Raw genomic sequence first — 14920 nt, 5'->3', positions numbered from 1 at the left:
AAAGTCTTTCCTTTTCACCTTCTCTTTCTGCCCAGTGCCTGCTGCCCACCCATGGCTCGCACCAGCGGGCACGACAAGATCCTCATTCCTGCTCACTTCCTATAAACCGCCGTGACTGCTCATGCTCTTCCCACATTACGCTCTCCTCCCTCATTTTCAACTGAGGAGTCCTGGTCTACCTGCCTGTGAGAGTAAGTCTTTGATGCTCATTTTTAATTTGCTTATCATTAATAATTCTGTATCATCAGCAGACTTTGTCATCATACTATTCGTTCTTTTTCCAAATCATTTACTAGGAACTGCACTGAACTTCTCCTTCCTTTTGTTCCCTGTCTTTTAACCAGTCATTAATCCAGAAAACAACCACTCATTTTCAACTGCTTCTTTTCTTCAAGAACTTCAGAGAGGGACCTTTTCCAAAGCCTCTAAGACACTGAAGGTACTGTGCCAGCTTATTTACACAATCACTGGCTCCTGTAAATACTTGCACTAGATTTCTGAGGCATGCCACGCTGACTCCCCTCTCGTACCTGCCTACATGCCTATCATTCTGCTCTTACTAAAGTTTCACCCAACAAGTCTGTTTTTAAAGTCAAATTGCTGATCTGTTCTCTTAAGCCCTCCAGAAGTCTTTAAAAAAGTCATCACGTTTTCCACCTTTCATTTCTCTGGCACTGACGCCAGTTTAAGCATCAGGTCACACCTCATCGCTAGTCGCTTGGCAGTTTTATATCTCAGCATCATTAAAATTCTTGGATAAATATTATCTGGAAAGACTTATAAGTGATAGTCCCTTGCACAGATTTGCTCCGCACCATCTAATGACGATTCGGTTGGATAAGGTTCCTCGGGTTGGTAACACCACCACTCCCTCCAAGAAAATCTCTAGTCTGAGCTTTTCCATAACGAGCACCACGCTGAAGAAGCCAGTCGGTCTTTGGCTGTTACCTCGTAGCTTTTTTGCACCTCACCCATCTATTCCCCTTCACATCCTGCAGCAGGTTTCCTTCTTGTGATTTTAGAGAAGTTTTTGTTACCTTTATGTCTTCAGCAAGTTGTCTCTGAGAATTGTATCTGGCCTGCCTTGCTATGGCTTTACATTTTCACCGTCCAAATTCCTCTCTAGTTTTCTCGTTAAGATGTGACGTGTACTTTGTGGAAAGCCCTGTTAGCTTTCTCTGCTTTTTAACAACCTTGGCTTTTTTGTACCTCTTCAGACTTTTGGGAGGACACAGTTGTGTACAAGTCCACAGTAAATTTCTATTTTAGACTAAAACGCAAGGACGGATCCTCACTGAGCAGAGCTCTCCGTCGCTGCTGTGGTTACCTTTTTGAAGAGCCTGATGACATCCTCGCTGATCTGCGACAGCCGGACGATGACATTGTTCATGAAGATGTCATTCAGGGTGGCGTGATCTCTGCTCTCTCGCCGGGTCTGTGTCAGAACCAGGTACCAGCAGTTCACAGGGGAAAGCAGGTGCTGATCTTTCCTAGGGAATTGTAAAACAAAACCAAAATAATCAAAAAGGTCAAAGGAACAAGTCAAAGAGGCACGTAATTTTCCAACGAGCGCTGTCAGCATGCTGACGTTGCCTTCCTCCAGCACCTACATCCACTAGAATTCACCATGCCCCCAGAGAAAAGTGTGTGAGCTCCTCTTGGCTGTCCCCCCATCCCAGAAACCAGCCGAGCGCCCGCAGCCCCTCGGCATGGCTCTGAGCCAGCGCCTCTCCAGCGGGGGCCGCGAGCCCCATGGCCTCCTCCTGCCAGACCGCTCCCGGCAGCGCCGTGCCCACCGACCCACGGGGAGGACACTGGCCACCGCGTCTCCTGCTGCTGCCGCCCCTTGCCTCACTCACCACACATCCATACGTACAGATATGGGTCTTTGTGTACAATCTACCCTATTTCTGTCCTGCCTCGGCTCCTTGGGGCACCCACGGTGCTTTCCAGTCCACTGCTCTGTACTATGGTTTAAGCAGGTGGGGTCTGCGAAAGGTCAGTTAGCAGCATCACAGCATCACAGTGCAGATCCTCCGAGGGCAACAGCTCTGAAGGACCTGAAAACGTGGCAGTCAGCTGGAGCCAACGCCAGAGCTGGTCCTCTGCCCTGGGCAGGCTGGGAACCCGTTTGTGGCACTGCTCCGGTTTCCAGCTCTTTCAGAGCTTCTTTCAGCCATTCCCTGCAGGGATGTCCAGTGGCACACGAGCACATGTACCAAATCAGACCTCCAACCAGACCCTTCCCAAACTGGGTGCTCTGGAAGGAAGATGGTACAAGAGAAGAGACAGCCCTGGCAATCCCCTTCAGGGTTTCGCAAGGGAAAGAGTTTTGCTTCTTTTTCCCACTTTGTGCTATTAATACGGCTGTCACTTTCCTTTCAGAAAGCGCCCATGTGCCACACAATCTGTTGTACCACATTTAGTCCGCTAACCAGTGCTGGAGAAAATGGTTTGCATCCAACGTTAACACGAAGTGTCTGAGCACGACACAAATACATTCATGTATGCTGAATATTTACCATGGTCTTTATCCAGCTCCCACTGCAGACAGAGATTGCCGTGAGCGGCAGCATCACCAGGGCAGAGGACCTGAACAGTCCCTGGGAGCCAGGCAGCATCCTCAGAGTGAGCTCGGTCCCACTGGCGAGGCCCTGCCATGGGCACCTCGAGACCCTGACTCACCTGGAAGCCACGAGTGGTCAGAAAAACTCTCTTGGGAGGGAAATTTCAGGAAACAGTTCACACTTGGCTAGTGCTTAACTAATTTTGACACGTTCCATCTCAGCAGAGAAACCTGCACTGCCTTCCATGTCCTGCTTTTAGGCAAATGAACCAAAAGTGAATCAAGATTTCCAGACATAGTAGTTGTATCATGAAACAAAACATTTCACATTGTCCAACTGAGACACTCTGAGATGTGTGTGGGAACAAACGTTCCACCTGCACCATTTTCTCTGGTCAAACCCACACTTCCCGACAAGACGTGCTGGTTCCAGAGAAACGGCCCCTTTCAGTAGAGCCCTTCCCCTGCCACCCTCCAGCCTGGGCAGTCTCCCCACGTGCCAACAGCTGTGCCCAACGGATGTATTCAAGCCCCACAGGCTTCTCCCTCCCCAGCACCTGAGGATGCCCGCGAGCTGCCTGGCGAGCGCCCGCGGCTTCGCCCGCACGAGCCAGGTCTGCTGCGTACCCGGGCTCGGCAGCCTCCACGCACCGACAGCGCTGGCAACGCGGCCACAGGCCTCAAACCCTGTGCTCAAACAAGACTGTCCTTCCCAAGAAGTCCTGGGAGCAGAAGGCTAACCCGTGTCCACTACAGAAGTCTTCACACACGTACTCCTCCATCCAAGATGTTCTCAGCCACAGCAGCGGGGCTGGTGCAGCCCACCTCAGCACTGAGCCCATGGAGAGGAAGGCATGGAGTCTCCAGAAAATCTCTGCATGCACGTCCAGACAAAAGAACTGCGTCTAAACGCATGAATGGGTCTGTCGGCCCAGAGTCGCCCTGCCCAGCCCAGCAGCAGCACCGCGGCACCTACCACTATTAAGGGCTGGGCACAGACTGTGCACATGGCTGCACAGCCACAAAGGAGGAGCTGACAACATTTCTTCAGAGTGTCAAAAGCCTCATCAGAATAATGACATTCATGAGCAGGCTGGGGAAACGCAGCACAGATGAACCTACCAGAGGGCAGGGACAAAGCAGTCTGGAAGAAAAATACATTAAGGGAGACTCTCTCAGCACAGAGTGGGACAGCAAGGACTCGGCAGAAGCATGCACTGAGGTCAAGCTGACCCTATTATCACTATCACAAACCACTGGGCACTTGTGCCTGGGCATTTTCCAGAGGTGGAGAATCATCATCACCAGTAGATCAGGCACTACGCAGAGCATCCTTCCGATACCATCAGCACAGCAAGCAACGGGAGAGCCACAATACTGCACTCAGCTGATGGGAGAGGCACACACACACGTGCACCGAGCTCCATCTCTGGACAAGAGCACCTTCCCAAGCCCATCGCAGCCAATTCCCTCCCCGGGACAGTTATCTCATACACACAACACAGCAGCACCAGCCTGGCACAGCACAGCCGACACGCAACAGCCAGTTGCAAAAAGAACAGGCACTGAATGGCCATTCATCTTCAGCAGACCTCTGCATAAGACAACAGTAAAGCCTTGCTCACTAGAGAGACCGAGTAAACAGATTAAATGGGATTTAGGAATATGGAATAAATAGGATTTAGTAATGTAACTGCAGAAATTGCTGCTCTTGCAGCTGAAACGGAAAAAAAAAAAAAAGTAACTCACAAGGGGTTAGAGAAAGAAAGAGGCTGTAAGGAGTCAGGGCTCCGACACACTTAGCCAAGGCTAAGTGCATCAGACAGGCAAAAACCTCAATTTTCTGGGAAAGGAGCTAAACAGTGGTTGTAGCCTTCGGCCATTGAATTGAATGACACTCATTTCATCTTGAGTAAAGGACGTAATCCCAGCTGAAAGAACGTTTCATGGACATTGCTGTCAGAAAAAGAGATAGAGACAAAGGCTATGGCCAGGGGAGGCAAAGGTGGGGAACTTCGGCTGGCACGCTCCGTGGGAAGCGGCCACAAGCATCTGCCTCTGTGCTGCGTGGCCCCCGCGACGCCAGCCTGGCCAGCCACAGCTCGGCGGCACCGCTCATGCTGCCCAGCGAGACCCCGCGCCCAAGGAGCTGCCAGGGAGAGCTGGTCGTGGCACGAACACAACGAGCAGCACGGGAGAAAGAAAAGCCTGGGAGCTGCCAACACGTGCGGGCACTGAGCATCACCCTGTGGTCCCCAGCCTGACGCTTCCAACTGGGCACACTCCAGTGCACGCGGAGAGCAGGACCAGCTCTCCAACAGGGATGGCACGGTGGCATTCACAGGAGCCTTGAGGTCACGGCCGCCAACCAGCCCGCGTACCGGCACAAGCTACACATCCTCACCACGGAACGCAGCCACTGTCAGACTTAAATTCTGCCTCGAGCTTGTTTCTTTTTTTTTTTTCCTGGACCGTTTTTGTTTTAGCCAAGCTTGAGAGTGTGGTAAAACGGCAAAGAGGCTGTTTTGCAAATATGTGCAAGTTTTGAAATTTCACGCATTTTACCATTTTCATCATCAGTTTGAGTTTCACACAATTCCAGCATCCAGTTCATACTTCCTATTTCAAAGCTTTGTTTCAAAATATTTCCACTATGGATTTGCCGAGCTTCAACACTGTATGGGCGTGTACAAACACACATACTTCATTTCAAAAAAACGCAGTAAATTCGATTTCCAGAAACTGCTTCCAAGTCTGAGGCTGCGAGCAGGTCTGTGTGCAGTGTGAAGCACTCGGACATCCAAGGACCGGACCACATGCAGAAAGCAGGGTTTACAAAACGGGCATCCCACTGTTCGCACAACCAAATCAGTGGCAGAATTCAAGTCTCTTAAAAAAAAATCAAGGGGCCTGACTCCTTCCTAGTCCCCGACACACTTCCATTGTACTGCTGGAAGTAGTGCACAGTCAGACTAATTCAGGGAGCACAGGTCAGTAACGCTGCGGTGAAAGAGTCTTGGAAAAAAGCCTTTTCAGGTTCTTTTTGCAAATCCTGCACAGTGATAAGACAGACGAGGTCACCACTGACACTATTTAGTTCACTCCACTGTCGGGCTGTGCAGTTACAAACAGTGTTCGAGGCAGCCTCTGGCCCATCATTATGCACCACTTCCCCCCTGGAAACTCCTGCTTACTTGAACTGGTGCTCTCTGGAGCTGCGTATCTTGGAAGAGAAGCGCTCGGCCAGTTTCTCCAGGCTCCTGGAGTACTCCAGCTCGATCTCAGCCTTCCTGCGGAAGAACTCCTGCAGGTCCTGCAGCAGCTGCAGGCGCGACTCCGACTGCTGCTCCAGACATTTGAACTGTTCGACCAGCTGAGTTCGGATTTCTGCATGCACACAGGAGAGGAGAAGAAAATACAACGTCAGAGGCAAACACTGGCCAGGGGGGTTGCCCTCCCTTGTCTCGGAGCAAATCACACAGGCGCTGCCGGAGCAGGCTCCCTCACCAGCCTCAGGTTTAATTCAAGGCTTGCTAAAGCCAGAATTCTTTTCCAAGAGAGAGCTGCAGAATTTCATTCACCGGTCCGACAGTAAAACCTTGTTTGTCAAAGCAAACAGCTGTGTAAGTACACAGAGACCAACCCTGAGAGCTTCTCCATCACCTTTGTGAAACCAGAAAACAATACGTCGATTTACCTCGTGCTGCCCGAAATCCTGTGTTCTTTGCACATAAAGTAACACGTTATTTCTTGGTAAATGATCATCTGAACACCTTCAGAACAGCTGGCAAAGACCCCGAGGAAGCTGGCACTGCCAATGCGCGCTCCTTCACCCACGTACCCAGGGCTAACTGCCAAATCAAACGCGACTTTGGCTCCAAGGCTTAACGAGTCTTTCAGACCCTCCCAACTCCAGCTCCTAAAACACCACAGGCTTTATCTGTTCCAGGCTTTTTTGCTTTCTCATGAGGGACCTTCAGACGCTGCGACAGACACACCACAGCCCCCCCACCCCGTGCCGCAGAGGGGCCCGGTGGCACCCCGAGGTGCCCGTGCGGAAGAGGGAGGGGGCCGGTGCCCTGGGCAGCCCCGGCCGGGCTGCCCGCTGTGGCCGCAGCGAACGAGCGTGCCCCTGGCAGCGCACAGACCTCTCTCCAGTGCAGACCCTCACCCAGCGCTGCCCGGAACCGACAGCCTCCGGCACGCTGAATTCGGTCCAGCACAGTCAAATTACTGGAAGACTGTTCTGATGATTCTCTTCTTTCTACGTCAGAGTTGTACTTTCACCTTGACCAGCCTCATTTTGAGGACATTTCTCTCCCATGGTGACAGACCCACTGCGCTTTCTCCAGCTCCCCCTCCTCACGTAAGGCAGCCGAGGCTGCAAATCCCCAACGCTCGTGAGGATCCCACGTGGAAGAGGTTAAAATCGCCGTTACAAGAACACAATGTTTTTCAACATTTCTTTGTAGAACAACTATCGTGCAAGACTGAGCCGCTCACAGCCTGACAGGTGAACTTGGAGAGCTGCAGGAACAAGGACACCTGCAGCAATCTCATTACTGGGTAATGTAACGATGGCAGTAATGGGACTGGAGGATGCAGGCTGCGTGAAGGTCACCTAAAAAGCAAAACTCCTTGGAAACAATGAATGCTGAAAACTTCAAAGTTAACCAGTCACCTTATGCAGGATCCTCCATGGGCACGGCTTTTACAGCACCTCCTTTATAGTCTCGATACGTCATGAGCAGACAGCACAATTGTTCCTAAAAACGCATCTGAGGCTCACACAGAGCCTTGGTGAGGGACTCGCCACGCTGCACTCGGCCACCAGCAAAGCTGTTCTGTTCCTGAAGCCTGTCTGGATAACCCTGCAGCCATCCCTGCAGCAGCCAAAGCACTAACTCCGTTCTGACCTACATCCATCCCACCTGCAGAGCGGGGACGCTGGACACGGGCAGAGGAGGACGGGTGACGGGATGCTCAGCACAACTGCTGCCTCCGCCCCGGCAGCGCTGCCCCGGCACTCGGAGCATCTGCTGCACACGAACATCAGCCCTCCCTCACAGCTGAGCTGCACAACACCCTGAAATGAATGACAATTCCACTATAAAAGCAATGCTAGAAATACCCTTTTTTTAAAAAAAAATATGGCTGCTAAAAGAATGGAGAAAAAGAAATTAAATCCTCACTACAAATGAGGTCTCAAAGTGACCGGTGTCAGAGCACCTTGGTCTTTATTCTTCCGTCAAAATAAGCAATATCTTATCCCTGTGATATCCAGCACCATGCCCAAACAGAGCTGCACACCTCCCAAACAACACTGCTTCTCCATCCCTTCTCCTTCACATTTGCACTCATACAATTAGATATAAGGAAGATCTAAGATTAGATCTAAGGAAGAAATTTTTTACATTGAGGGTGGTGAGGCACTGGAACAGGTTGCCCAGAGGAGTTGTGGATGCCCGATCCTTGGAGGTGTTCCAGGCCAGGTTGGATGAGGCTTTGAGCAACCTGGTGTAGTGGAGGGTGTCCCTGCCCATGGCAGGGGGGTGGAACTGGATGATCTTTGAGGTCCCTTCCAACCCAAACCATTGTGTCATTCTATATGCAGAAAATAGATTTGCTCCCCTTGCAATGGTACTTTCTCAGAGGAGAGAGGATGCTTTAATGCCACACAGGAATATCTACCCTGGGTTTGCTACCTGGGTAGATTCACGGGAATGCTTGGAGAAGCCGAGTGAACTTCCAGAAAGCAGTACTTGGTCATCACACCTGAAAGCTCATCCAGTCCCTCGCAGCTGGGACTCCAGCATTTCCTGAAAAATAGCCCAGGCTTTACAGAACGATCACGCGTGCGCAGCACTGCAGCTTTGATCTCATCAGGACGACGGCTCCTGAGGGCGCTGTGCTGGGCAAGAGCTGCCATGCCTTATGGGATCAACAGGAGACGACCACCTACGCGGCCATGGCTTCCCACGGCTCCCTTGCTCTCCACCTGAGCAGAGCCGGGATGCGAGCTGGCAAGCTGGTGCTGTCATCCACCGAGCTCGTCAGAACGGCTTCCCGGGGTACGGCACGTCTGCTACGTTACAGCGCTGCTCGTACGCACCCCCTCCCGCAGTCGCGTCCCCGTTACGCAGCTCCCGCGGTCAGCGATGGCATCTGCTGGAGCCGAGGGTGGCAAAGAGCAACCGCCTTTGAATTAAGCCTCCTAAAAACTCACCACTACATTCCTACAGGATACAAAGGTACCAGCTTCACCAGAAAATATTTTTAAAATCTTCACATTCCCCTGCTGACAAGCGTTTCCTTCCCACACAAGGTCAGTGGAAATTTCATTACATCCCATATGGATTTTACGTTCCCACTCCTGCTGGTGCCAACACAGGACTTGCTTTACAGCTCTCTGCTTTCCTGAGCAAGTTTGATATAGATTAAAAAATAAAAAAAACCCCACAGATTTGTTCTCCGGTTCTCCTTTCATAGCGGATTACAACCCAAGGTGGTCCCCAGAACAGCTCTTAACAGCCCTGACAATGCCCAGAAATACAAGGAATATCAATAACGTTTTGCCAATCTTTTCAATTTCCTGCCTCTTCCTACTTTTTTCCAGATCTGAGCTACCGCTGCTCGTTTGATCTCTGTACCCAGCACGACGATTTCTCCTTGACTCTTACAGGGGTCATTCAGGGCAGGTCAGACAGCAGCACCAAACGCAGAGACTCACCGAGGCTCCCGTGGCTTTCCCACCCCCTGCTCCGAGTTTGTGCCCACCGGTCCTGCAGCCAGCGGCCCCTCCGCCAGCTCGGGGAGGGTTGTCGCCTCCCGCACGCTCACTGCGGGCTGGCAAGCTCCATGCCAGCTAGGACTCCGCTCCCTCACCCCATCGTCCCCACGCACCAGCTCACCCCCGAGCCCTGGGACAAGGAGGACTCGGCGGCGGCAGGGCAGTCCCACAGCGGGCAAGGATGCTCTTGGGCACCCAGGCATCAGCATGGCACGTTCTGACCTCCGTCAGCAGAGTGAGTTTGTTTCCCCCGCTCCCATAACGCGTCGCTTTGACAGCCTCACGTTGCCTCGCAGCAGCTCAGCCAGGGCAGCAGCGCCAAAGCGAAGACCAGGAGCCGCCTCCCCGGCCCGCCGCGACCCCGCGGCCATCGGCTCCCAGCGGTCACACAAACGGAGACGGCCAATGACCCCAGGAGGTGCTGCTGCATGTTAAACGGAAAAGGTCTGTGGTAGAAAACAAAATGAAGGGCTGCCAGCATCACTAATGCAAAGACAGAAGCAGCAACAGAGAAAACGACGTTCTCCGGAGGTCTCCGCGAGTCAGCGGCTCTCGGCCACGGCCCCGACAGCGCCGGCGCTGTGGCTCCCCTGCTTCCCCAGCCACTGTGCTGCTGTGTTGAGGCACCCCTGCCCCTGCCCCGCTGTCGCCCGGCCACACGGCCGCTCTGTCTCTCGAACAACTGGAAATGAGAAAGTCTCAGCTGAGAGTTTCATCCCAAGCAATTTGAGAGTCGGGCTGGTGCAGCAGCGTGGCAGCTCCAAGGGACACCTGGAGAAGAGTGGTTCCCTCTGGCCGGGAGAGAAGTTGGGAGCAGCTGGAAACAAGGTGGGCCCAGGTTTGGCTCGCAAACTCTCCCATTCACACTCCTCTTCCCCAAAGGTTTGGGATGAGCTGTTTCAACCTGTGGTCAGCCTGACCTCTCCAGCTTCATGCTTCCACAACACTGTTACTAAGAATTTGCTGCAACAGGAGAACGGCTTCTACTCACCGTTGAAGAAACGTGTACAGGAGACACTGTGATATGGTGGTAGGCTGGTAACTCCTGGTATTCACATAACCTTGGCAGGTCCTTACTTACACTGAGTAAAAACAATCTGGCAAGCTAAAAGGAAATGGGATGTCTCTGACAGCATCAGCAACAGCTTATTCTGTGACAGCCAAAGGTTTCTTAAAGAAATGACCCAAACTGGGCTCAGACTCCCTGGTTCAACTAGTACATGTGGTTTTTTAATATCCCATGTTCAGAGCTTTCCTTGCTAGATTAAAAATAAGCTCCTCGCCATGAAGAGCAAGCCTCACCAAGAAAGCTCTCCAGCTCTGGCTTCTGCCCAGCACCATCAGGATGCCAACACAGATGCCACAGGAAAACAGCCACCTCGCAATTTATGTTTCTGAACTTGGAATTCATAAGAACTTTTAGTAGAAATCAATAAACAACATCCTACCAAACTGCTTTAGGAAGAGCTGAAAGCATTTGCCAAAAAGCAGAATGCAAAACATCAAATAAAGTCGTGTAGCTGGTCACGTTTCCACTGTAGTTTGTCTAAAATGTTCCCACAATTTATTTCACAATATACAAAATCACAGACATTGGCAAAGGAGAACAGCAAGTGAGCCATTCTGCAAACAAGGGTGCTAAAAAGCTCCTCCAGTCCCTGGAACTCTGCTGGACAGCTGGCTTTCAAGATTTGCTGCTTTTTTCCTCCCAGTTTGATTCTGCTCATAAGAAAGGAGTTTCCAGTGAGAGCAGTCCTGGTTTAATAAGCAGAATCAGAGGTAGAAAATGCAAGAAATAGGATTTCCTCAGCTTTTCTGAAACACAGTGGCAGGGATGTTGGAGAAAACAAAATTCCTTGGCAAACTAAGGAGAGTAACAACGCTCAAGACGGGCTGCGGGACTGCTCATCCACCCAGGAGAGGGAACATCTGCCGTCAGAAGATCGAGGGATTTGGCTTTTGCAAATATTTCCAAATCAATTAGCCTGTATCGCAGCCGATGGCTGCTCGTTACTCTCAGGCTGCGCACGTAACCACGTGAGATGTCAGCAGCGATCAGGCTCCAAGGAGACACACTCCAGCCCGGGGCCTGGCAGCGTCCCCGGGGCAGCGGACGGGACAACAGCCACCGCGGCCACCACGACCGCGCTCAACACGGCCCATCGTGGCCCCACAGAGCCCCAGCAACGCACCCCACCACCAGCCCAGACCACCAAGATCCCAAATACAGTAGTCCCTCATCAGTCAGAGACCCCCAGAACGCTCACATCCCTCCCAAATCCAGAAAGGCTTCCGAGTGTGACAGCAGGGACGCAGAAGGACAGCCAAGCGGATCCCCTCGGCCAGCCCTGTGCACCGGCTGATGTGCTGGAGCCGCTGCAAACAGCCTCCCACCGCCACCAGCCAAGTGGTGTGCCAGTGGTACAGGGACAGTGTTACAGAGATGAGCAAAATGTTTTACATTCAGCCTTTGGCAGGTTTGTAAGTGAATGGCAACATGAAAAAATGAAAAAAAAAAAACCAACCATCTACCCAAAGCCTTGAGAGCTGTTCAAAAGCCAGCTCGGGAAGCTGAGAGGGTATACAACTGCTGTCTGGGGGGAGGCAGACCCAAGAAAGGAGCAATTTAAAACTGAAGCAAGAGTATTAGTGAAAGATAAATAGAGGTAAACTGGCCATGAAGTTTAGGCAATAAACTGGAAAAATCAGTAACTTTCTGGATCAATCAGCAGGAAGCCTGGGAGAAGATGGAGATGTTCTGGCAGTGGCAGTTGATAACACTGTGAACGTGCAAACACGGTGCTGCCCATGGCTGGGGGGGACGATGGGGCAGCAGGTCCTGACAGCCCTTAGAGCCCATGGCCAGGGGCTCAGAGGGCACGTTCTGAGATTATGGTTGGTACAACCCACCTACAACACTGAGCCTGGCTGAAATTCTGTGCGTGTGGCTTGCAGCAAGACACTGTGCTTCTACAGCCAGCTGCAAAGAGCAACCTGGAGGAAGCAATCCTTTCCGTTGGGGTTTTGTAACATGGGGTACTGTTCCTCCTCCGGTACCAGAAGATTCACAGCTGTTCAGACAGTGTTTTCTACCAGGCATCAGCCTCCGCAGCGCCAGCACGCAGAGCTCGACGCCAATGGAGAAGTCTGTTGAACAAGGCGCCAGAAAGGTCTCCAGGGAAAGGTATTATTTGGTGGTTTTCTTAATCTCCAAAATAGTCTGATCATCACCAGCCCTGGACAGCCACAGGTCTCTGCACCAGCTGTGGCTGAGCCCTGTCCCCCCATCACACCAGCAGCTGAACACCCCAGGATGGCACAGCGCATCCCCAGGAGCGGCTCACGCAGTGTACTGGGACGAGCTGAGTCTCAAGGGTCCTTCTGTTGAGCTTCCGAAAACACAGATCTTCAGAGATCCTGGAGTTCCTGTGAGCACCACCATGGCAAGACCAACTCTGCTACCCCGAGGGAGCTCTGCATTTGTGTTGGGAACCGATACCCACCGGTGGGCCAATGCGAGGGTGAAGTGAAGGCACTTTCTCAAACATTTTCAAGACTTCAGCAAAGTGTTGTTTGGGCTGATGTTGACATCCTGGCCAGCAGACTGAGGTAAATCTCATTTTTCTTCCTCTCCTAGGCTGTTGAGGACAACGCTGACAGCCACGCACAGAGCCCCAGAACAATTACGCGCATCCAAATAGCATACCCCTGACAACACGGGTGATGCAGTGCTTTACAAAGAGCAAAATTATTTGAGACAAATCCTGGCCAATTTGAGCACTCCTATTAGAAGTAACATGCTTATGTGGAGAGGTCAGGACAAAGACAGCATGCTTGGCTCCAGCTCATTATTAATCCTCCACTACTTCAACCGGTCCCACCCTCAGCTTGCTGAAGGATATTTTCCATACGGTCTCATTTTTTAAATATAACAGTTAAACTCCAGATGAATGCCACTAGATCAACACAACTTTTACCAGTGGTATTCCTTTATCATTATTATTCACTTATTCCTGTGTCCTCATACAGTTCACATTCTCCTGGGCAGGAGAATCTCTGAATTTCAGGCATTTACAAATCTGTTGAAATCCCAGCCCCAGCTGAGATGGTGGTACAACTCCAACCGGTTTCAACAGTGCTAGGATTTCATCCTTTGGCAGCACGTGGAGTAAGTGAGACAATCTTGTTCTCTGGTAGTTATTTTGCAAGTCTCCCCCTCTTCCAGAGTAACCCTTTGGCTCCAACGCTTCTTACCTCAAACGCTGATAAGTGCCAAGCTCCTTCACTGGCACCAATCACACCGGAAACCAACATGGGCAGAAGCAGCGTGCTGATTACGGGGCGTGCTGCTACTCTAGATACTTTCTTCACAAAAAGTAAAACATTTTAAACAAAAAACAGGCCCCCAGCACCCCGGGCTGGGCCGAGCATGGCCGTGCTGGGAGTGCTGAATTGTCTGCTCCGGAGAATGGTGTCAGCAGCTGATCTTCCAAACGGGCAGCCCAGGACCGCCGTTCCTCTGACATACGTTTCACCCCACTGATTCGTGACAAGTGAGAAAATGGGCTTGGCAGCAGAAACCATTATTTTCCACACAACTGGGATCAGACCCAATAGTTTATTGCAAATATAGCACGGCAAGTTGGACTCGGAGAATCCAATTCTTCTACAAACATGGAACACACTAAGGTGGCCATCTGACCCCCCAGTTTCTTTTATTTCCCCCTTCAGACTATTCATGCGCTGCCTTCACCGCAGAACCACCTCCTGGGTATCTCCGAGCGCTTTGTCACTGTTTTTGAAACGGCACGCACCGCTCCCTTGGCACAGCCCTCACGCACACCTCCAGCCACTGGCCTGGATTCGTTAAAACGCCGAGCGGCCGTTACACCGGCCAAACTCGCCCGCCCGGCAGTGGCCAAACCCCGCCGAGCGCAGTGCTCGGGCAGCCGGGCTCAGCCTCCACGGGTGGTTACGTGCCTACGGAGACAGGCGGGCAGAGCCTGCCAGCCTGCGCCAGCCCACGCGCCACGATGTGCCCATGGGATGCTCACGCTCCCTGGCACGGCACGTTTCATCCGCCCATCTGCCCCGCTCCGCAGATTCATGGCCATGCCCAACACTCCAGAGGGGGCTCTCCCAGCTCGCAGCAGCGGTGTGGCGGCTTCTGCTCTCACGGCAGCTAGGAAAGAAACTCTTCCTCCCCACCTTTTTCTCTTTTTAAACAAAGCACTGACAAGTCACCCCACAGCACCCAGCACTCTTCTCAGGAAACCACTGTAGCAAGTGCAACAGGTCACGCCGGATTTAAGAAAACGCTGGTAATTAATTATTTTAATTTTTCACATCGATATTCAAAACGCAAATGAAAAAAGTCATAAAATTTCAAAACTAAACAATCACGTTTCGTTTTTACACTTTAAGAACATGATCTTTAAGGTCCCTTCCAACCCCAACCATTCTATGATTCTATGAAATTAGGAAGCCATCCTTCCTGAGAGACGCAGATGTAGGAGTGGAACGAACCTGATCAGAAATAGATTGTGATCTTCCGATACTCTGGT

The 14920-nt window shown here is 51.7% G+C and overlaps 1 protein-coding gene across 1 annotated transcript in view; it reads right to left on the bottom strand.

Annotated features, from left to right (window-relative positions):
• The window catches only part of SRGAP3 (SLIT-ROBO Rho GTPase activating protein 3), a 103776-nt gene that overhangs the window by 51768 nt on the left and 37088 nt on the right, over positions 1 to 14920 (bottom strand). The window contains exons 2-3 of the mRNA XM_086619211.1: positions 5761 to 5953; positions 1328 to 1490 (exon numbers count right to left, since the gene is read on the bottom strand). Coding sequence (XP_086475337.1) covers positions 1328 to 1390 — 63 coding nt within the window. The 5' untranslated portion in view covers positions 1391 to 1490; positions 5761 to 5953. The remainder of the gene's footprint in view (positions 1 to 1327; positions 1491 to 5760; positions 5954 to 14920) is intronic.

The sequence above is a fragment of the Tauraco erythrolophus genome, chromosome 12 (genome assembly GCF_009769465.1).
Source record: "Tauraco erythrolophus isolate bTauEry1 chromosome 12, bTauEry1.pri, whole genome shotgun sequence".
In the NCBI taxonomy this organism is placed as follows: domain Eukaryota; kingdom Metazoa; phylum Chordata; class Aves; order Musophagiformes; family Musophagidae; genus Tauraco; species Tauraco erythrolophus.
This window is presented reverse-complemented; position numbering and strand designations above follow the sequence as displayed.